The sequence below is a fragment of the Accipiter gentilis genome, chromosome 22 (genome assembly GCF_929443795.1).
Source record: "Accipiter gentilis chromosome 22, bAccGen1.1, whole genome shotgun sequence".
Lineage (NCBI taxonomy): Eukaryota > Metazoa > Chordata > Aves > Accipitriformes > Accipitridae > Astur > Astur gentilis.
In genome coordinates, this window is record NC_064901.1 from 3,131,673 (window position 1) to 3,155,280 (window position 23,608).

The following is a 23,608-nucleotide window of genomic DNA, read 5'->3' on the forward strand; positions in this document are numbered from 1 at the left end:
GCAATAAGCAAATACTTCATTATGAGATAGCTGCACTAGATTGGAAAAAATAGTAATTTGGGGAACAAATTCATAAACTGGGAGGAAACAATAGTACTGACCCCTTTAATCCCAGAGCCCAGGTGTTAGACCACTCTCCTGTCAAACAAGACAGTTCCCTCCTCTCTCTAAGGCAAGCTAAAGCACCACTGTCAGCCCCCCCAGGAGAACACCCTTGTCCCTATGCCACAGGTCCAAAGGTGGCAGTTGGTGATGCCAGTCTCTCATGCCAACAGTACTGTGATTTATACGGAGCATTTAAATACCAATGGCACTAGAGCAGGAGCTAGAAATTACTGTTGTTCTGTTTAGATGAGACATCTGCTTCCAGTCACCTGTACTAGATATGTCCTTTAATATATGATTTGGAATAGCATTATTTGATGAAACTGGCATTTCAAACCAGCTGATAAGCTCACATGCAGAAATATAGTATGAAACTTCTGGGGCACAGGAAGGAATTGCATGTTTTACACTCTTTGTGGCCTTAATGATTGAGCTATTAGGTAAAGATACCAACCAGCCTACTATTTCCTTTCTTTTTTCAGGAGGCTTCCTTTAATTTTGTTTGATGTCAAATTACTTCTTCATTCCTTGTTTCAGATTGGAAAAAAAAATTCACAAAATATTTTTGGTTTGTTCCTGATTAATCTTTTGCTTTTTCCATCCAATCACATTACCTAAATGTACCTAACAAAGTGACCCTGAGAGAAAAGACAAGCTTTGCCTTGTGCCCTAAGGTTAAAAACCTTCAAGGCAGTAAGCTAAGTCATTAACAGATCCTCAAAAGGTGCCCCACCTCCAACCCTCTCCATTCCATAAGCTTAGCCGAGGGCTAAGCTATAGATGGAGATACTATTCCTGCAGAACCAGTCACTTGCCTGCCTCTTTGCCCTCCAGGTGCTATGGGAAGCCCCACAGGCATTCTCCATAAAGTTATCACACTGCTTTAAGCATTGGGGAGTACCCCTTTCTGAGAACTGGCTCAGCTTATCAGTGCCAATTGCAACAAGTGACCAACAAGTGCCAATGACCAACATTTCATCCTTCAGGAATATCAGGCCTGGGTACACATCATCCTCTTCGTTCACCACAGGGGCAAAGCTCTCTAGAGTGAAAGCAGACATGGAAGAAACCAGACTTAAGCCAGCATAGACAGATTTCCTACTCTTTTCTTACGATCTCAGCAACAAGAAGTGCACTGCTCTGGTTTGTCTGCTCCAGCAGGAGGCACAGCCCAGGGAGGGTAGCAACAAGTGTCTACAAAATGAGCAACTGTGTACGAACTATAGATACACCCATTCAGGGTGTAAGGGCAAACAAGACAATACATTCCTGGGAGCAGTGCTCAGAAATGCATTCAGTCTGCTGTATTATACACCAGCCACCCCCAGTTTTTGTGAGACGGCGATACCTCTGTCTCTTTCATTTCTTCTGACAAGCCCATTGCATCTGGAGGGCCAAAGAACAGGGTCCAACCCCGTCACCCGGACAGCTCCTTTTAAACACCCTTTCCCTGCAAGGCTGCCTGTGCTCCCAAACGTAACCAACATCCCAGAACATTCCCTCTGGCTTTGGCCAGCTGCTGACCCCCTCTCTATTTCAGGGTGTTGAACAGCTGAGAAACTGGGCAGAAGACCCCGACAGACCCCATGTAACCCCATGTTATGTAACTCCTAGTACAGAATACCTATTCCTCTCCTGGGTCAGAGGATATAGATCTGATCTTGCTCGAGTGTTATCTTTGTTCAGTTCTGGCCAGCAGGAATCCTCCCTCCACACTAATGAGAGGAGGTTAAACCTCAAAACTGAGGCTTTCCCCCCCACACCCCTAACTTACAGCCGAGCTGCCTTGGAGCTGCCTGCAACTTCTGCGCTGAAGGGTGAAAGGCAGTTCTAATGTAGACATCATCTCTGTTAAACTGTTTCTTTCTCATTTAATGGACTACCACGGAGATCTAAATGGAGATAAAGTAGCAGGGCTCAGAGAACAGCCAGGATGCTATCTTTATGCAGCATGACAATGTGCAGTGGTTAATTAGACACCGTTAACCTATTTTAGCAGGGGACATAACTGGGATGAATGGGGGGAAACGTCCTTGAAATCCTTTAACGTCCGCAGCTCATGAGAGCTGTAGACACACTTGCATCCTGCGCTGAGCCGCAGCCAGGTGCCGGGAGGCCAGCGTGCAAGATCCGAGGCCCTCTTCTGCGCTCCCAGGGAGGTGCGAGAGCGGGCAGCCCAGCTGAGGAAAAGGGAAGCAATCACGGCGGCTTGTTAAAACAAACGGACATCGAGGCGGCTGGACAGGAATGCCCCGTCCGGCGCGGCGGGGGGCGGCAGCCGAGGTCGAGAGAGGGCTAGGGGCGCGGGCAGCACCCTCGGCCCGCCCGGTTGCCCTCCGCCCGGGCGGGCAGCCTCTCCTCTCGCTGCCGGCCGCTTTGCTCCCCCCCCCCCGCCCCCGGCCCTCCCGCGCCCCGGCGCAGCGCCCGCCTCACCGCCGAGGGGGTCGGTGCCGGGGAGCCGGCGCGGCTCCCGGCGGCGGGGCGGGCCCCGAGGCGGCCGCGCTCCCCGGGGGCCGCCCGCCGGCGCCGCAAGCATTGCCGGGCCGCGGCCGCCCTCTGCCGGGCCCCGGCGGCGCGGCGCGGCGCCCGGCCCGGGCTCCCCGCGGAGGCTGCGGGTCCCCGGGCCGGGCCGCCGGGGCCGCGGCCGAGCGAGGCGGGAGGCCAGCAGCGGGGCTTCGGCGTGACTGTCTGCAGGCGGTCACACCGGCAATCTGCAGGGGCTGCCGGCTGTGCCCGGGAGGACGGGGCGCACCGCAGGCGCGCTGGGGCCACAAGTCGAGATCGAAGCGCGTTCGGGACGTTTTACAGGGCCCCCGCAGCGGGGGGGAGGATTTCATCTGCCTGCGGGTTAGCGTTATTTCCTGGCACGTCTCAGCCGCTTCTCTTTATGACTCACGTGGAACCAGAAAGCTGCTTCGAGCTGCCCTCTTGCTACAAGAATGAAAGGGAAGAAAAGGGAACGTCCTGATGTTCAGAGATACATTTTGTTTTGAGAGAGCAGGGCCATCAAAGCGAGAGCTGCGAGATGGGTTGCGTGTGCGGGAAGCTAGTCACTGGCCGGCGTTCTGCCTCTGCGCTTGCATCCAAAACCGTACCCACCCCAGCGCCGAAGGCTTGGCTCGGCCCACAGGGAGACATGAAGCCTTTTGCCTCTAGGGCACAGACTGTAGTTCAGGTCTAGGCCTGAGGGAGGAGGGGGGGGGGGGGGGGGGAGATTAAAAAGCACGTTGTACTCTCTTGCTCAAGTATTTTTTTAAAGCCCATCACCACAGTGAGTGGGTGGAGAGCTAAGAGTTGCAGCTTGTTCAATAGCCTAAGGCACAACTAAGTTACATATCCAATCTGACGCACAAGTGCTAACTGATCGGTTCTCCCAGCTCTCCACGTGTGGGTCTTGGTCGCTGCTTCTTTGCTGAGGCACACGGGGAGAAAATCACTTATCGAAGCTGTATGTAAACTAGAACTGCAGCCCATGCTGGAAAGCACTACTACTACAAGGTGTCTTCTCAGCTATTCCATTGCACCTTCCTTGGGGCTCTGATCAGTTAAGTTTCCACCCCCTCTCCCTGGACTGTGGCAGCCTGGAAAAGCCAGATTTACCTTGATTAAATCACAGAGTCCAATCTTCACATCTCCTAAAATCAAGGCAAGTTTTGCCATTGATTTCAGCAGAGCGAGGACTACTATGAGCCTTTATTTCTATCATAGGATGTCACCTCATAGCCTTCTACTTCCAAGCCCTGGGGCACATGGCTATCTATATCTCTACAACGGGGTTTTGGGCAGACATGCATTGTTTTAAATGGTAATGGTCCCGCCATCCATTTTCTGGCCCCTCACAGGCTCCCTGGGCTGCCCGGACCACATGTTGAACACGCTGCCCTGGAGCACGGCACTGGAGGAAGAAGGATGCAGCGATGAGCAGGCATGCTCTGTGGGACGGGATCTGATCAACACTGCGGCTAGCTGGCTCCAGCTGAAATAGGCTTGTGAGGCAGTAATCAATCTCTAGCAGAAGTGTTGTTTCTCCTCATGTCCTAACAGGTGGGCTTGCTTAGCAGAAACAACAAAGGAGGAAAGCTCTGGCAAGTGGGACTTTAGGAACTGGCACGAAAGAACAAGCTGACAGAGTTCATGGGGGTCATTGAACCTCAGCCTACTCAGTGCATTGTCCAGTAACAGATGTTCCCAGGGTTCCCCTACTCGCTCACTGCTAGAGAGCTGACCAGCAGAGCCGTTCAGAGCTGCCACTGAGCAACAGAAAAAACAACAACACTCAATACGAATTCCTGCTGTGTGGGAAAACAGCGCTGCAGTTTCTAGAGGTATTCACCACACATCTTCGGTCCCTGAGAACAGGGACTCCCATCCAAGTGATCACATTTTTGGTCTCCAACAAGCACCAGGGCCAACTCACACCAAATGGCTCTTGAGGTTACAGGAGCATTTCAGTTTCCATTTAAAGGGAAAAGCACACTTCTGATCCTCATGGTTACACAGAATAACTGACTGCTAAAGGAGTCAGAACTAGAATGCAAAGAAAAAGCACCTAAGGTTGTTTGGTTTTTTCAAATCCCACAACAGAGAACAAACTCGCGATTCTGAAGTACCAGGCTGAAGACTTCTTTCTTGTTATTTGCCTCACCGAAAACATTTAAATGAAAAACACTAGGAAGAGCTAGGTGTTTATTTACTGAACGGCACCTTGTGCTGTCATCTGAGAGCAACAGCTTCCGAAAGAAGATATTTTAAGAACTTGGATTAAGAACTTGAGAACAGTAGAGGGGTTATATAGAGAGGGGGACTGGGGGAGGGGGAAATAGGGCCAAGCACGTAGATCAGGTCATTGTAGGTCCCTTTCCACAGGTAAACTGCATGAAGTTATTAGACTTCACAGCCAATTTAGAGGTGACCTACAAAGGCCAGACAAGTTTTTAGCCTTGGGTTTGATAGATACCGAAGGGTTGCAAACTGCATGTGTTCTTCAACAGGGTTGTGCTTTTTTAAACAAGAAATATTTGGGACAGCAAGGATAGTATCCCCTGAATTTGCTGGTAAATTCCTTGGAGATGCAGAGAACTAAAGAAGGAAGATGCTTTGGCCTCAGTCAAAAAAAATCAAAGAGATTTCACCCTGAGCACACTCTGCCACCTCAGCAGCTTACATGGACTGTTACCAAAAATGTCATACTCTTGTTCCGTTTTTGTCATGCAGGCTTCATTTTCTAGGGAGCAAGATGCTACAATCCTACTAGTTCTTCCATTGCCCAGTGTCTTTCAGGAAAAAGAAGTCAAAGAAAACTTCACTAACAGAGAAAAAATAAACAGAAATCTAGCTTGGGAAAAAAAAAAAAAGGAAAAAGGAAGAAGAAAAAAAGAAAAAGGGAAATTAAAAAAAAAGAAAAAAGGGGGAAAAATGGCCATCTCTTTTTCCAGGCTCCTCTGGGCACTGCAAAGACACAGGCATGGGCACAAGTCTAGCATTTTCCCATTGCAGAAAACCCTTGCAAGTCACACTAAGCAGGATTAAAAGGAAAAAAATCCCCCATCACAGCCATGGTACTGAGAGATTCTCAGGTGACTCTTCTGTCTCTTAGGGACTTTCCTTTTTCTGCCAGTTATTTTTACTGAGTCTAAACAGAAACACCAAGGAGAGCTCACCCCAGCAATGACATGGAGGGACAAGAGGACAAGAGCCTGTTAGCATTCCTGGAACATCCAGCCTATTAAAAAAAAAAAAAAAAAAAGAAAGAAAAAAGAAAAAGGGAGAGGGGGGGGAGAGGAAAAAGCCCACCCTGGGCCTGCACATTGCAGCTTACCGCCATCTTGATGTCCTTGATGCGTGCCGATGGCATGGAGGCGGCTGGCACCAGATCAGCCCAAGAGAAGGAATGAGAGGCCAATGGAGATTTATGTGAGGAGAGTGAGATGGACAAGGTAAAATTGTCAGGAGGAGTTGTTAGAAAGTAAAATATATTGTGACAATTCCACTCCTGCCGTTCATCAATAAACTGACAGATCATTTAGTGTCAATTAGGAGTGATAGATGGACAAGTCCCCATGATCCTGGGCCAAAATTAATGGCTGGGAGGGAGAGGGTGATTGAAAATGACGGCTGACATTGAGAGGAAAGTCCTGAAGGTCCCCAAGGGGCCATTACTTGCCTCATTCCCTTGCAGATCAATGCAGGGACAAACCCAAAAACAGACACTTCAAGACAAAACTTAATCAGACTTCCTTTTCTTTCTTCTCCTTCGAAGTTGTGCCCCCTCGCTTGGCAGCCTTGATCCTTTGTGCCTATACTCTTCACATCGAGGACATCCACAGATGTCTGCAAGATGCAGAGTGAGGCTGCCGTCTTCCCCACAGCCAGGAGCCCGGCTCCATTCCTAACATGGCAGTGTCACAGGGAAGCCCAGAGTCAGATTTACCTCAACACTGCTGGACTGGGAGTAGAGGGCAGAAGCAATGACACAAACTTCCCCCTACCATGTCAGATAGAGAAACTCATGAGCACTTTACTACTCCCACTTGCAAGACAGGGATGGCTAGAGGTTCTATAAACCAGGCAGTCTCTGGGGTCATTTCGTATAGATACAACGCAGGATAGTTTAAGCCCATATTTTTGAAACAGGAGGTTTTTAACTTTACTTACCTCTAGAGACCTTGAATCATAAAACCCCTTAATCTCTTAAATAACTTTCCTCCAGCTCCAGGGTGCAATCTCACCATTGCCCACCCTCCAGAGCACTAAATGATATCTACACAGAGGATGGGTTACCGTGCTCTAAAGGTCACCCCAACTGCATTCCCCTCCTTCCTACGGGCCCTTAATATTCACCTTCTTGTTAAATGCATTCCTGGACACAGTACCACCACTTCTGTTCCAAAATACTTCAGCGTGGTCATTCTCCTAAACAAGCCTTCATTATTCCAACTCTGTATGACCTATCAGTCAGAAAGGAGAAATTCCAGTTGTAGCTCGAGCACCTGTTGCTAAACTGCCATGATGCCTGTAGAAGAAAGGAGGTACACATGCAGGCACTGGAAGGCACTTCCTACAGAAAACAGCATTTGCGTTTGCTTGCAGGGTCACCTGAAATGAGCTGTGTTTATTCCACAACAACCTTAGCTGCTGCCTGCAGAACTGTATGAATTTTAAGGGGCTGACTGCAAGACCAAAGAGATCAAGCACCCAAGTAAACTGGAAGTGTCCCAAGAAGCAAGGAAATAAAGATGACAATAATAGGGAAAAAAAATGGATGAAGTTCCATAAGGAAAGTCAGAGAGATGAGATCAGCAGAAGCTGGAATTAAATGCATCCTGGAAGCACCTCTCCTTTGTCAAATCCTCACCAGTATGGAAAACTAAGTTCCCTCTTCCCATTGGCAAGCACTTTGTGTTTCTTCCTTCTGATGCATGAGATAACCTGACAATAAACCTCTGCTTTGCTTGTCACAAGTGTCAACACTGATGTCATTAAGGACATCAGCACAGCGTTCAGAATGGCACTTGGGCTCCATCCAGTGGTTAGAGAGCTGCTTCTGTAGCAAAACCAGCTGTAATTACTGTTATTTATGTAATCTCAGCAGAGTACTAGGCCCCAGGTGGCTGCCTAGGTTCTTGGCTGGTCCCCTTTCCTCTAATACTGGGGCTAGAATATTGCTGTGGCAGCAATGGGACTCCTTCTCATAGAGAGTGATTCTTCTCTCTTGACTACAAATTTAAATAAATACAGCAGATTCAGGTGCAGAGACTCATATCGGTAAGGAAAAAAGATTCTTCTCTCACTACTTTGCACCATTTATTTGCTGATTGCAGAGGAACAGTCTGAGGGTTTGCTCAGACATTTACCTGCAGTCCTCATCATTATCTCTTATCCATTTGTGTTTTGTAAATACAAAATGGGAGTCCTAGCAATGACAGCTGTTCTACAGAGGTACTGGGAGTCCAAAGTAATCTTTCCATGCTTGATTTTTGAAAACTTATCAGTAAAAGACAGTATTTTGATAGTTCTCAGGAATTTAAATATCTGGCACTGGTAAATGCTATGGCAACTCATAAAATACTTTATCGTACTTGCACACCATCTGTGCGAATTAATTTCAAAACTAATTACAGGTTGGAAAACCTTAAGGGCCCCCCTCCTCTTCCTGTCTTGCAACAGTCTGAGACAGCAGTAGTCTGATGGAAAGAATCAGCAAGATGGTGAGAATATTTCCAAGTTTACCTAGGTATGACAAGAGCTGGGCAGGTAAGGGACTAAGAGGGAGCAGCAAGGGTAGAAAAACAGAAAACCAGGTTGCAAATCAAATTCTATACTAACATGTGCCAAATGGAAACAAAAATAAAAATTTCAAGTGATCATTTCACACTGCTAAGACTCTGAACTAGAAATGCAGCAGCAAAGAGTTTAATTATCCCTACAGAAAAAGCAACAAGTGTGCAGTTGCAACTGACTGCATCTGTCAGAAACAGAACTAAAAGCTTAGACCTCAAATGGGGAGAGAATAAAACATAAACAGCTACAAGATCATTTCACAAGTGGCTGCAGTATCCCATCTGACCCACAATATATTTACACAACACAGAAAATCTAACTGTAGCCACTCTGCTCATCCTTCCTTTCTAAGGAAAAAAAAAACAAACCACAGATTTTAACACTGTCAGTTCTGAAAAACAAATTACTTAAAGCAGTACAACTCCCAAGTGTAAGCTCAGTTACACTGGCATAAAAGTGCTTATACCTACATCAGATATATCAATAGAAGCATGTTATTCTAACTACATCTACACTAGTGAAATTGGAGCAAGTTAACTTGATGGGCTTCCAAACTGAGTCAAATTGTTTGAAAAGCTGTGGGGAGATAGAGCCTGAGAAAACAGAAACAACAAAGCTACAGCAACATTGGTATGACATCAGCCAATGACTCAGACTTTTCACATGAAGGCTTTACTCTGGGATATGTCACAAAGACAGCCTTACAGGTCAGAACCTCAGACTTTTTTAAGGGAAAGAAGAGAGATCAGCTTGGGGAGAATACACAGCTGAAGGAAAGAAAAGACAGGGGAACTAGTATAAAATCCTTGTACCTCATGTAACTAAAGGAAGTCAGAACAAACCTCCCCTTCACAAAATTTATTCAATAAAAGCTTGTAATACAAATGAAAAGAATAGTCAGATATAACATGATATCATATGCATGACTGAGCAAGGGGCACATCTTCATCTCATGTCCCATTGTGCAGAGTCTCACAGGTAGAAAGGTCTGCAGCCTTCCCAAATAGTGTCCAACCTCATAGGAGCATTTACTCCAGACACCCACTATATCTGTAAACCATGCAATTGGGATGCTGAAGAAGCACCACTGATAGCTACTGCTCCAAAGCTATTAGATGAGGCTAATGTCAAACAATGGAAAACATCCTAAACTAGCACATGGCACAGTGGTTACATTAGGAACCTGTACACTGTCCTTCAGGGCGCATTAGGCACAGCCCTGAATAACTGTATTACCTCCAATCCATTCCTTCACCTAGCCAACAATTACATAATATATTTTTCCTAAACAACGCAATTCACCCTTGTTCTCTGCTGTCACATTTCCGTAAAGCTTCTGCTTAGTCCTACAAAGATCCAGGATCATGGGTGGCACTTTTATAACCCTGAGGTGGATGCATCTTTGCAATGGCAACTTCTAGCTGCAGCCAGCCCGTGAAAAATAATACCATTATCAGAGTTAAACTGGAGAGGAACAGAAGGAATTCAGGCTGAGATCTTTATTCCTTTGCTTACTCCAGTCTCCAGATTTTCAGCTGATTTATTCTTCAGAGACTAACAAAGTGATAATTTTCCCAGAAAAGTACTGTTTTCCAGAAAGGCTACCCCAGAATATTAAACCACTCTTCTCACCTCCCAAGAAATACTGACTATATAACAGGTTTCTGGATGTCCTCTCCCATTCTCAGGGTTCCAGGAAAGAACATATGTAACATTTCCATAAATCAGAGTGCCTCCAAAGTATATGTCCAGGCATATACACTCTTATTATAGGCTTTAATGTATACCATATACACAACTCCATGGCTGAGCTCTTCAGCTCTGTGACTAGGAACTGTAACACCAGCATAACTTTACAGCTTGAAAAATAACAGATAGCTTGAAATCAAGTCATCTCCTCCCAGTCTGAACTGTCCTTTAGTTCTCACACCCATTCTATTACCATGTCCAGGTACTTCCTTCCTCTTAGGTGTCCTTCATAAGCATCAGGCTTCTCAACCTACACTCTACAATTTGTAGGTTTTTTCCTCCCATCTCTTCTCACTGACCATCTCCGTCCATCTTCATTATACCATAACCCCATACACACATAAACATCAACAAATTTCACCTTTACTGTCAAGGCAGATCACTAGATCCTGAACTGTTCATTGCATTCTTGTCAGTGGGGCACTGTCATGTGTCACTGTCCTGGAAAGGAGGCAACCAGTCAAATCCCCTTCCTCCCAGCTCCTGCATTTAACATGCTTACTACGTTCTTGACTCCTTCAAGTTACTGCACCAGGTAAGAAATATACTGCCTCTGGCAGACAGTGACATGTACACAGTTCTGAGCCCCACCAGTCCAATTTATAAAAAGCATTAGCCAGTAGAACCAGGCAAGAGCAATACTTCAAATGGTTTGAAGGCATTACAATGACACTGGAGACACAGGCCATCTACAAGATCCAGAAAAACTGTTCCAATGCCTGTGACAGCAAAGCCCAACTAGTAATGTTCACTTAATCCATGCCTAAGCCCCTCTTAATAAGGAAAGAGGTGAAGACTCACCTGGTAGGTGCCAGTACAGGATCATCTGCCCAGCCTCCTTGCCGGCGTGGGGGTTTAGGTGGTGGACCCTTTAATAAAGAGAAGAGACACGTTACAGCCAGCTCCAGTCAAAGCAGAGTCAAGCCAACTGAGACACCAGGTCCACACATACTAATGTAACACTTTACCAAGTAATAGATGGAGAGAGAGTTTTTAAAATGCTGTTTATTCATAAAATAAAAGGAAGACAAATATTGCAGGACAGGTTTTTAGGGGTCTCTGTAAGCAAAAGATGTGTCACTAATCAGTATCTTGACAAGTTTCAGGTCTGTGTGCCTTTGGCTTGTCCAGGACACAGTACACTAGCAGACTGATCCACTGAGGATGCCTTCCCCTGGCAAAATACGGCTCACCAGGAACTCATTCATTACTGCTCCCCACATTTGGTATTATCATGTTACATCTTTCCTAGGGTAGAAAGCAGCACATTTTAGACATCTTGTTTTAGATGAAGAATTGTTCCTAAAAAGCATCTGCTTTTGTCCACTGCCTAGAACAAGAGGTTAGATGCCGAGTTCAGATACAGCCAGCCATACCAAACACCTCTAAAGCTAGTTGAGATGAATCCCACCACTGCCACTACTGAAATGCTAAAGGGGAAATCATCTGGAGCTTAAAGACACTCCCTGCTCTTTTCTTGCATTGTCTTGTGTGGCACTCTGCCACACAGCAAGAGAGAACATGAATTCAGCTTGGGGCTTAAGATGGGAATTTTCAAAGAATGGGGTCATGAGTGCCCACAGTGTGACAACTGCCTATTGCCTTTTGCAGTTTTGGGCTTGGTTCCACCTGCCTGAAGCACCTTGTACAGTGCCTTCAGTGTTTTGCATGACAGGCAGCGGTGAAAACAGAAGGGCAAGGTGAACCCAGTGGATGAGTTTCAGTTTATGTAGTTCCCAGTTGATGCTGCCCAGTGAGGGAAGATGGGTTACAGGGACCTGTGAAGGGACCATCATGAGAAAAGATGATTGGGTAAAAGATGTCCCAAAACAGGAAAAATGGTAACTGCAAAGGAGCCTAAGCTGAAGCAATGGTGGAGGGGAGGGGGGCAAGTGGCTCCCACAGCTTTTATTACAAAAGGGAACGAGCTGGGCAACTCCTGAGGATTTTTGACTGGACAGAGAGGACCTTGTGTGTGTGGTGGGGTCAACCCTGAGCCAAAGTCAAATTACCTCTTGCCACAGATGAGGAAGAGGTTGAGCTAACCCCTGATGGTAGGGGTCTCCTGTGTTTATTTCTTGAAGCAGAAACATTGTTTGTGAGTGTGGGAAATTAAGAGACCCTGCCAGGGGCAGCCACTGCCTGCTGCAGGGAGGGGGCACGACCCTGCATAGCTCCCTGATAGGAGCAAAAATAGTCATCCTCCAAAAATAAACAGGGAGCAGGAATGAGGCAGGAGCTGCAGTCCCAAAATACCAGCTTTCTTCAGCAAAGGGAGCACAGGAGGGCAGAGGGACAGGCAGGGAGCGTGAAATGCAGGAAACAGCCTCCTTATATGGGCTCATCCGCAGGGGACAGAGCTCAGTCGACTGGAATGACCATGTCACAGAATGTGAAGCCTTCAGGGGCCCAAGTGAATGGAGTTTTCTGATCTTTAAATGATTCCCCCAGATTCTTAAGATGCCAAACCAGAGAAGAGGCTACAGTGCCAAAAAAGGAGCATTTTGAATTCGGTTCTGGACACACCCAGAGCCCAGGAAAAAGGGGAAAAACACACCACATATGGGTGTGCATGCCCACATAAACATCCCTATTCCCATTACACACACCCCTACCTCAAAAACACACTCCCTCCCACACAGATCCTTCCCATGCAAACAACCCTCCTCCCCTCCCACCATCCCTCTGATAGCCAGCAGGCTGTGTTCCCAACACAGCCTCACAACTCCTCACAAAGGTGCACAGTTACACAAATGTCACCAAGGAACCTGGGCCATAAGGCTGAGGGAAAATGCAGCATCTCCAGGGCATTCCAATGGACCTGCAATTTAATTCCCTCATCATCAAAACTAGGCTTCAGATCAAAGATATCTCACTGGAGTGTGGCACTCCAGATCAGAGGGTGATGAGAATGACTGCCCCAGTCTTTGCACAGGGCACAACTCCACGGCACCCAGGGCTTTGATTCCAATGTCTTGCCAATGTTGTAACATCTTCCCATTGATCATACACACCAGGCAACCCTGAATGTGTCAGACCCTGACAAACACCTCACATATGCCTACAGGTCTTTTATTCCTCTTGCAATAAATCAGGTAATTCTTTTTGAACTGCCTACAGGAGCACTAGCAACAGGAAAGGCAATGTTAACTGTCAGCTAAGGATAAATAGCTTTTCTTTGTTAGTTGCCTTGAAAGTGCCATAACAAGGTCACATGCCACATGCACTTTTGTCAAGTAAATAAACTTACCTTCATATACGTTCACATTTCTAAAACCTCAGCATAATTTACAATTGAGAATGCAATGTCATGCATTGCCATAATGTGGTGACAGGTAGGGATGTTGCAGCTGCAAGCAAGAGCTTGAGACAGAAAGTGGGAAGAACGTCAACCCAGAGGGAGCAGAGCAGAAACAGAGGACATTGGTCTTCTGTAATGGAGTAAATGTGCTCCTGAACACACCTTTGGTGAAAAAGACTGGGGGCTTTAAATGATCAGAACTTGTTGGTACCTATGTGTTATATCTTGGGCAAGATTTTTAGGTATGTTCCCAGATGCAAAGCTAAGATATACACCTAAATGGTTTGGTGTTCAAAACACTGAGATGCCACCAGCTCCTGACAACTGTGTTGTCTCTCAGCTCTTGCTGCTCTTTCACTGCATTAACCAATTGCTTGCTGTGGTTTGCTTTTCCGCTTAAGTTTTGTCAGTTATTTATCTCCAGAAAATTTCCTCTACCTTTGTTTCTGCAGATAATCCACTTTTTCAAGGAGCGTTGCCATGGTCTGAGCTTTTTATTTTATTGTTTCTCAGAAACTCAGTTCACCATTTTTGTGATGGTACTTTTACAGTATTTCTCAGGCCACATCCCTTACCAACACTTTCATACTACCACCATAATCAGTATTTTATTTCTCCCTTTGAAAAATGACTGGCCTGAATTCCATCTCTCCTGCATTGAAGTAGAAAGTCTACCTTCTTTATCAGTAGTCAGGCCCTTTCTTATCAGACAGATGTAGAATTCTAATTTGGCTTCCCCATTAAGGCAGAAATTTCCAGGCTACTTGTCAGATCATGTCTGCTGTTTTGAAGGTGCTAGCTGGATGTTGCTTCTCTCATGGAAGCAACTACCCTGTGTGTCTCTGGATCCTCAGGGTCCAGCAAAGTTTCTTTTAGGACCTACCACAAAACAAGCATATTATGGACATGTTGGGTCCCTCAGATTCTCAGGCAGGTCTGGAAATATGGATTAATTTACCTTCATCAACATGACAACTCCTTTGAAACAGCGAGCACTCTGTGCAGGGAAGCAGGGACTCAAATGACATTGACAGCATGCAACAGAGGACACACAATCTTCCTGTCATCTAATACATCTCCTAAAATGTGTGGGATCTATGTTCTGCCCAGTATACAAACACTGTGAAATTTGATACAGTATGTAGGTGCCTTGCTTTTATCCACTATTGACCATGGAGCAGAAAGAAAAAGTATGGCCAGTCTCAAGCTTCCTCTTCTCCAGCAAGTTGCCTGAGGCTCCCCTGACTGAGGAAAAGCAAATCTCCACAAACAGGCCTGATGAATTAGTTTTGACTGCTGCCAGTTAAGGAGCTGCAAGTCAAATAGCCCCACTGCTTCCAAGCAGCCACATAACACTTACAATCTATACCAATCTCAGAGCACACATGATATCAGAAAGGGTAAGTTCCCAGATCTATGCAAGCCTCGGCTTTTTCCAAAGAACAACCCATCTCTGCTAGCCCTCTTTATCATGTCCACAGACAGTTCAAGTAGTGCGTCTGATTTTAATGAATCCCCTCCAAGGACTTCTGCATATCTTAAATGCCTAGCAGAAAATACGGGATTTCCATTTCATCCACAAACTGTCCTTCTTCATGGTCATTGACCTTCCTTTACTAGGGAAAGCGCTATTGAGACAGAAATAGTTCTTGGGGGCTTCAAATATTCTCAGTCATCTATCACAGCAGGTAATGGAGCAGCTCATATTGTTAAACAGCTATCAAGAATTTCGCCCCTAAAACAGTGGTCAGCTATCTAGTCAGTTTACACATGCACCTCATATTGCAATTGGCACCTTAACCTGTCTCAAGAGTTACTGCTCTCCCCTGCATGAAAACAGTGAAGCAGCGCACAACAGTCTGAGTCTTCGAGCAAGGGTTTACCAGGTAGAATCCTCTCACAACCCACAGTTACAGGGAAGTGCTCCTCCAGCCCTCCTAGCCATGAACATCTCAAACAGTTTGCTACTACCTTCTGCTACATACTGTCAGACATGTTCCCATCCATCTCTACCACTCCTACAGTTCTTTTGTTGCCTTCAAGTGGGTCCAGGAGCACTCAAAGCATGAAACAAATGTGTGGAAAAGGAAAAGCTTTTAATAAAACTGTTTTTGATGGGATTGTCCCTAATCCACATCAAGGTAGCCAAGCAGGGGGATACTACTAGAAAGGCTGGGAAACATGGCTGACTAGAAATGCTATTTCAGTAGTTGTCATCAAAAGGCTAGTAAATAAGCTCAGAAAGCTGAAAGTAACTGCCTTGCTGGCCAGCCACTCAGGGTGCACAGAAGAGAGGCAGCGCAAGGCCTTGGGGAGCTCCAGGCCATGCAGTGCTGGGGCTCACACTGGGGAAGTTGGCCTAATTAGGGAACAGAAGTTCAGCTGCATTTTTGAGATTCCTCCTGGAGAATCTGGCCAACTTCCAGCTGAGCGGTCCCCAGGAACAGGCTGGGAGTCCAGCATTTCTACAAGCAACCAGAAGACCACTGGAAAAAAAGAAGCAATCCTGTAAAATGGAAGCACGTAAAAAAGCCAGTGCTTCCTTGGATGCTGGTTCCCTTTGGTGAAAGGTGTTTATTAGCACAATGCAAGAATCCAAACAGATGATAGAAACCCTGGGACATGGAGGAACAAATTCAGCTCAGCCCAGTACAAACACGCAGACGGGAGGGCACTCACAGTGTGCAACAGCTACAGAAAATTCTGCCTCAGAGAACCCTCCCAGGTTCTCAGAGATGCCAGTCACTTCAAGAGCTATCTACTGCCAGTCCATCCCACTCTCAATTGCATGCCTAAGAAGGCAAAATCCTGGCAACATGCCATACACAAAATGCAGCTAGCCCCTGGTGAGGGCTCTTCTACAAGCTGAAGATCACAGGCGAGAACAAGATGCTAAACAATGCAGTCAGACTGTAAAGTCTTTGGGATAGGAACTTTTTGTCCCAGTCACACACCAACATTCTCTAGATCTTACTGCAGTGCAAGTTGTAGATACAAAAAGGGCCATAAGGGACTGCATTACAATTATACACAACTTCTTAGGTCAAGAACTCCCTGAACTAGAGTGGATGGACAGTGCCTAAATGACTGTGATTAATTTTACACATATAAGGTCCCCCAGTAAGGACCAAGCTGAGCGCAGCCAGTGCTGGGCTCCTCAGTCGCACAATTTGAAGTTTCAGCAGATGTGGGGAAGAGCACTTGGGGAGTTGCTGCCATGCAGATCCAGACCAGACCAGACCAGACAATGGTATGAGAGTTTGGAGCTGGGTGCCAACCACTGTGCGAGGGTAAGAACTGGGTCAGGAAAATACCGCTCTGATTAAAGGCCCTGATCATATCAAGCCCCAGGCCATGTCTACACCACAGGTGCAGACACACCTGCAGGCAAGATCCATGTGAGTCAGCTCGAGTCTGGACATGGTCTAGCTTGAGGTACTTCTGGTAACCAAGCTGGTATCTCCCCAGGTAGAGTACAGGTTGCTTCTCACCAGGGGATCTCTGCATCATTCTGCACTATATTTTAGGATGCAAATACACTCAAACCACCCCACCGAACTGGGCAATGTAGCAACTTAAGTCCACAACTGGCTTCACATTTCAGGTACTTCCAACAAAAATTCATTGAAAACAATTGTTCCTGACATGTTGTCTTACCCTAAAAAGCAATAGGCCCCTTTTCCACCCAAATTGTTTTAAAAGCACTGGGAACTAGAACTACAGAAGGACTTGGTTGCTGCCTCTGGAAAGGCCAGATCCTCAAATCCTCTTTCCAATTCTCGCCTTAAAGCACATCATCACTCAAACTTTGAGTGACATAGAACCACAGAGGTCAGCATCCACCTAGCTAAGAGTCAGAAATCACGTGCTCTCCCTGTTTTAGTCCATGAAGGACCTTAAGACTACCCATGGCATGTCTACCAAAGCACAACTAGAGAACAAGGTCCCAGGTGGACTCATTAGGACTGGAACAGATGTCATCCCACTCAAATGTTGTGCCTGTCACTGAGAAGTCCTTCCCTGCGGCCCAAAAATTCTTTCAGTTCCATTTGCAAAGCAGAGCAGCTTCAGGAGAAAGGACTGAGTACCTTCTCAGACCTAGAACAGCTCATAGCTTTGTCGTCATATATAATATTCTCTAAGGAAGTAGGAAACATTACTTGATACATCTTTCAGAAGGAGGAAGAGGACAATAAAATCAGTATCTTCCAGCTTGGAAAGGAGATAGTGGGTTTAATCTTTACGTTTATGTATAAAGCATGCAGCTTCAACATTGAAATGAACACCTCCATCCCTGGAGGTCCCCAAAGGCAAGGAAAAGCAGTACTCCACTACTGAAGACTACAAAACATGGATGGGGATGAGGATCACTCATTGCTAGTGCAGGGACACATGCTCTCAGAGCTCTCAGAATAGGGCCAGAACTCCATGGAAGGACAGGGTTTGAGACACACTGCGGTCCCCAGACACTCTTTACCACCTTAACAGATCCACAGACCCATCCTGATATTGTCTACATCCAACACAGGCACATAATCCAGGCTGCAGCTTTTGCTATGAGGATAAGGCATCTAAACCTCCCTGTGGATCTGTATTTAGGGAATCCCCACAGTTCTTCTGCAAAAAGCTCTAGCCCTCCTTTCAGACAGGGACTCAAGCAAACTTGAGGAGGGACTTCTCCAAGGCCCCAAAGCAAATCCATGGCAAAGCCAGGAGGAGAACCCAGCAAAATCTTGGCTCACAGCCATGTTCATACTCCTCCTGCCTATCCTGCCTCTGCAAATTAACTGAGATATTAGGATACACCCTTTATAATACCATTGATCAGCCTTACAGCCTTTGGCTAAGTGTCCCAGGCAGCCTTGGAAGGTGCAGCCAAATGAGTGATTCAACTGGCAAAAATTCAGATCCAAGATGAGTGGTTTGCCAGGGGATGCAAAACAAGTCTCAGAGCAGGCAGATGGCTGGAGGGCAGGACTTCAGCAGGTAGGTTCACATTGCCAGCCCAGCTGGGGCTGTTTGCTAGTATTCAGGCAGCCACAAAGTATCTTCAGTGCGGCAAGAGGCAAGGGACCAAATCCAGGAAGAGCTCAGATTGTAACACTCAGCACAGCCCAAAGGGAGTTCAGGGAAGGGTTACATGAGCCATCAGGGGGACGAAGGAGCCAACTTCGGACAAATGATTCAAGAAGCCAAGTATTTCAGCTTGGCCAGGCAATGACTAAGGGAGGGATATACTGCAACAAGGTTTGGATCGCACTTTATAATATAAAGTTCCAATAATAATTGGTTTGGAAGAGACTTACGATACAATTAACAAAAGTTTGTAAGCATATAGTATTATAAAGTTACAAGCAGCTTACTATCAGTTAGACTTCTCAACACTGAGTTAACCATTTTGTTACCCTTCACGGGCATTTACAAATGGAAAAATACTATGAAGTGTGACTGTGATGCTTAAGAGCATAAGCCTGAATAAAGGGTGCAGGAATTATCCAAACAACAGGGGTTTCAAAGCAGGGATCATTTCATATGAAGGAAAATCTCCTTGCCAGGCACCATTGCATAACATCCCTGAAGCAACAACAATTGCTCATGTGGAAGAGCCACATCAGTTTAGTTATTTTAATGAAATTTAGCAGCCAGAAGCAAGAAGGCGCCTGTGGCACATGACCAGCCACCACAGACAGACCTTGGGAATCAATGATTTAGGGCACTGTATGGAGGTGGAATTAGTTCCAGTGAAATGACTGTAAGGGCTGGTTCCAGTGAGGGGCGGGGGAAGTTTAGATCAATTATCAGGAAAAATTTCTATTGGGTAACCAGTCCCCAAAACTATACCCATGAGTGGGAGGTCTCTTTGCCTGATAAATGGAAAAGTGCTCTGGGCATAGTCCTGAACCATCCTTCACTGATGAATAAACCCAGTGGATCTTTCCTACAATATCATCTCTAGCACTACCAAGAGAAAACTGAGCTAATCTGAATAGTTTTAACTCCTTGTGATGAGCATACCCTTCTGAGGCCAGAATTAATGAGATGGGTGACACGGGTTTCTTTTCTGCGCTTTAAATTTCACAAATGAATCTACTATGCTACCGGTACTGGGCTGGTGCTTTAGCAGAAGCAATTAAGAGTATGGGAGAGGATGCTTTAATTGTCTGACATATACAGTGAGCAACTCTAGCCAGGGAAAATTGGGCAACCCCAATTCCATGGTTAGGAAGACTGCAAGGCAATTAGCCCAAAGACTTTAACAGAAACAGGTACTAGTTCTCAGGTTGTTCTGAACAGCACCACGCTGGCTTCTAATGCCAAATTAATGGTGAGATATATTTTAGCTTTGCTGCAGGATAAGGATATACTGCAGGATAAAGGATATGTGTATTCCTTTCCTCTGTATAACAGAAGCCTGGTAAGAAGCACAATGCCATCCTATTAACCACAGATATTAGCATTCCAGTGCTGGTACAATAAAAAGGAAAGACTCATAGAAAATACAAAGGCAGACATCCTTGTTACTACTGGCTGGCCTTCTCCTCTGGGGCACCAGCAAGACTTCATAAACCCTGAAGACAAGTTTTCATGTTATGGGAGCAAGCTAACCGTACTGGACAGCAAATCTAGGCTCAGTCACGTTTTGTACTCTATTAGCTAATTGCTGCCCTGACTTTTAAATTAAAATAGAGTATCTTTCCAATGGCCACATATACATCCGTGACCTCAGAACAAGATGCAGCAGCTGATAAGAGCAGCTGTTACAAAGATAATAAAAAAACCCTGTCAGCAATAGGAACAGAGGATGCAGCAAAGGCACTGCATCTGAGGCAAACTTTGTCCTACTCTCCAATACAAGAGTCCCCTCTTAAGGTAGTCTCCAGACACATGAATAGGTTAGTCCTACTAGTCCCCCTCAGAGGAGCTGGCATCTACCTAGAAAGCCTCTAGTCTTACATGGTCAACCTTTTCCTCAGGGTCTTCATCCTAGAAGGATCAGGAAGGAAAAAGAGAGAAAGAAGTTAAAAGAAAGAACTATGGAAGCCTGCACAAAATAGCTTGAAGATTGACATGAATGGCTGTCCTGCAGCACATGATTTGCAACCTTATTCACTTGAACAAAGTGAAAAGCTGATCCCACCATTCTAAGATTTTTATATCCACAGCCATTTATGCATCTATCAGCTGTGATACTATAAAGCAGGTCTGTTTGACGGCAATGGCAGGAAAGTATGCCAACAATCAGACCTTGAAAAGCATACTAAAGAAAAAAACAAACCTACAAATGAGAGTGAGAACAGTATTACTTCTCCCTACAACATGAGAAAACCCAAATTATTCAGGTGTGTAGGACACTAGAAAGATTCGTATGGATAGGCTCTGCAACCATGCCAGAGACCAGAAATTATGCTGGACTGGTCACACTAGGAGTTATATACTGTAGCAGGCTGCAGCCCTTTTTTCAGGAGCTACTGTTTCTCAAGTCAACCTCAGATCCTTCGCTAGGAGCAGGAGCTGTAGCAGTTCACATTAAGATAGGCATAGCTAACAACGGTGCTAGCTTTAGTAGATGAACTTTAGCTAACCATATAGTATATAAGGGAGTAGCTTGATTATGGGGTTAGATGAGTAACTCAAGGAAAGCAGCCTGTTAATCACTGTGAAAGTTGCAAACTGGTTGAGAACCTTTCTGATAAGCAGACTGCCAACACCAGCAGTGGCAACAAACAGTTGTTAGGAACCGAATGCAAGAAGGAGGCAATTAGGAACCCGGTAATCTCTACGCTATCCTAGAAATGACAGTGTTTAGAATCACTCAGGGAGAGAATCTAGAGTATCACATGACCCTGCACCAGGAGTACACACAGTATGGCTGGAAATACTACACTAACCCACCTGATTTTTCTTCTGGACTGCATCATCTCTGCTGTGGAACAGGGAAGCTATGCAATTCATAAATTGCATATAGCTCTGATTAAAGTGGTTTGGTATCTGAGTCCACTTAGTGTCTGTGCTGTCATCTGGTCTTATGGTCTTACCATGACATGAGCAGAGGGAGGCTACATGCAGGTTAGGGCAGCTAGGGTACAGAAGTGTCCATATCAGTGAGCAGCATAAATAAAAGCAGATTTGCCCAACTGGTAAAATCTGTTGGAAATGTGTATCTGTCAGCCAGGGACCCACTTGTGCCCACACCCGAGAGCAGAAAGGCTTCTGCGGGGCCAACCATGACTTAAGCTTCTCTAGATGTACAGAGCCCAAGTGGTACAGGACTTTCAGTAGCATGGAAGAAAATCCAGCTGGACAACACATGTTGGAAAAGCATTTAAATAACCACTTCTTTAAGCAATCTTCCACGTGGATTTCACTCTCAGCAATTGGTTTGCAGTTGTTTATTCACTTGGGTTAGATAACGCAGTCCTATTTAAACGATGCCTGGATGTCAGCCTGAGGAATCACTGCCAGGAGTGTTTGTAAGCTGGGTGGGGGAGGTCCAAATAGCTGCTTTGCAAAATCCACCTGTGGGAACATCCTTCCAATATGCAGTGGAGGTGGCCCAAGCTTTTGTTTGTCTGCATTAGTCTATCCTGAATATGGTATTTTTTTACAGCACAGAAATGCTCACTTTTTAACTGTCACCCAAGAACCACAACTACATAGGCAAGCTTACAAATATCAGGTAGGACAACACAAGAACATACTTCAGAAGTGAAAGCACAGAGCCTTTCCCCAGGCTTTGGTGAAACACAGAGAAGAGAACCAGCATGGAACTTAGATGATCTTGGGGCAAACCCTGATACAAAGTGAGAGTGATCCTGTCCTCCCTGTGTGGAGATATTCTCAACATAATCTGGAAAACCCTCATTCTTTAGGCTGACATACTGCCTATTAAAGCAGTCTCCACTCAAAGGATCTAAAAAGTGCTGCCAGAGAGACACTGCCAACATCATATTGAGATTGTAAGAGGTAGAAACCAGGGAAGTCTTGAACAAGGTCCTAAGGGAATCCCGTCACTGTAGGATGAAGAGAAAACAGACTATGGAAGCAGGATAACATTACAATATTTTTGCATACCAATTTCTTACGGAACAGCAAAGAGTTCACTCTTGCTGAGAGGAGACACAGAAAAGGAAAAATTTGCTGATATATTTTAAAAAAAGCTTTTCCACTCAGCTTTCCAAATCAATCTCCTGAAGAGCTCCAAACCTGGCCAAACAGCTTCTTTTGGTGGATGTCATCAAGCCAGCATTCAGGCTGTTGGATGCAGTGATGTTAGAGTCAGGAAGAAGGTTTTACTTTTATTCTATAAAAGTGTCCAGAAGTCCTGGTAGAATGGGACAGCAAAGATCTTCAACAGATCTCATTATATGATCTGCCCCTCCCATCATACAAATAACATGACCAGCTTGAATATGTCCCATTTTGTCAGAAACTTGACAGCATCAAGATGAGTAAAAAGTAACACATCAAGCCAGGGGATGGGAAAGGCCTCCCAATGGAAAAATGGATACATTACCCCTCTGAAAATGAATGTTTGAAATGCAGAGTTCTGGCATGCAGCAAACAGATTTATCTCTAGGAATTCCCATTTACGGCATATTCCCCTGGGTGCCCAAGAAGTGCCTGCCGATTTGCCAAGGAGTTCTAAAGGCCAGGAACACGCACAGCCATTGTTGCAGGAGGATGCTGACTCTACCAGTTACAGCAAATAATCATGTTCCTTCTTGCCTCATGAAATAATACATAGCTGCAGTGCTGTTTGTTAGTATTTGTACTTCTGAAAAGGCAGGAATGCTCTGCATGTCAGAAGGCAGACTGTGAGCTTTGTGACCCTTAGTGGGCCCTTTGAGAAGGCAGAGGTCTAAACTGGAAGGTAATGCAGATACTTCCATGCAGGAATGGGAATTATCAAATAGAGATTTGGGCAGAGGAATTACAGATACACCACTACAGTTAAGGAACTTATTGTGGGAGATATATACACACAACAGGCACTGAAAAGATACTAAGATATCATACTGTTTTCATAGAGCTTGGGGGAAGTATATTAGGCTATAAGGCACAAGAGATTGCAGTTGTGCCCTAGAAAACAAGGTTTTAACAACACATTTGTGAGAGTAGACACACAGTTGAGGAGATGGACCATTGTTTGGAGTCTCTTTCAGAAGACAGGGT

General features: G+C 45.5%; 1 protein-coding gene across 1 annotated transcript in view; it reads right to left on the minus strand.

The window, feature by feature from the left end:
• IFT43 (intraflagellar transport 43) overlaps window positions 1-23,608 on the minus strand; it is a 46,285-nt gene that overhangs the window by 18,528 nt on the left and 4,149 nt on the right. The window contains 2 exon segments of the mRNA XM_049825298.1: window positions 10,936-11,003; window positions 20,390-20,419. Coding sequence (XP_049681255.1) covers window positions 10,936-11,003; window positions 20,390-20,419 — 98 coding nt within the window.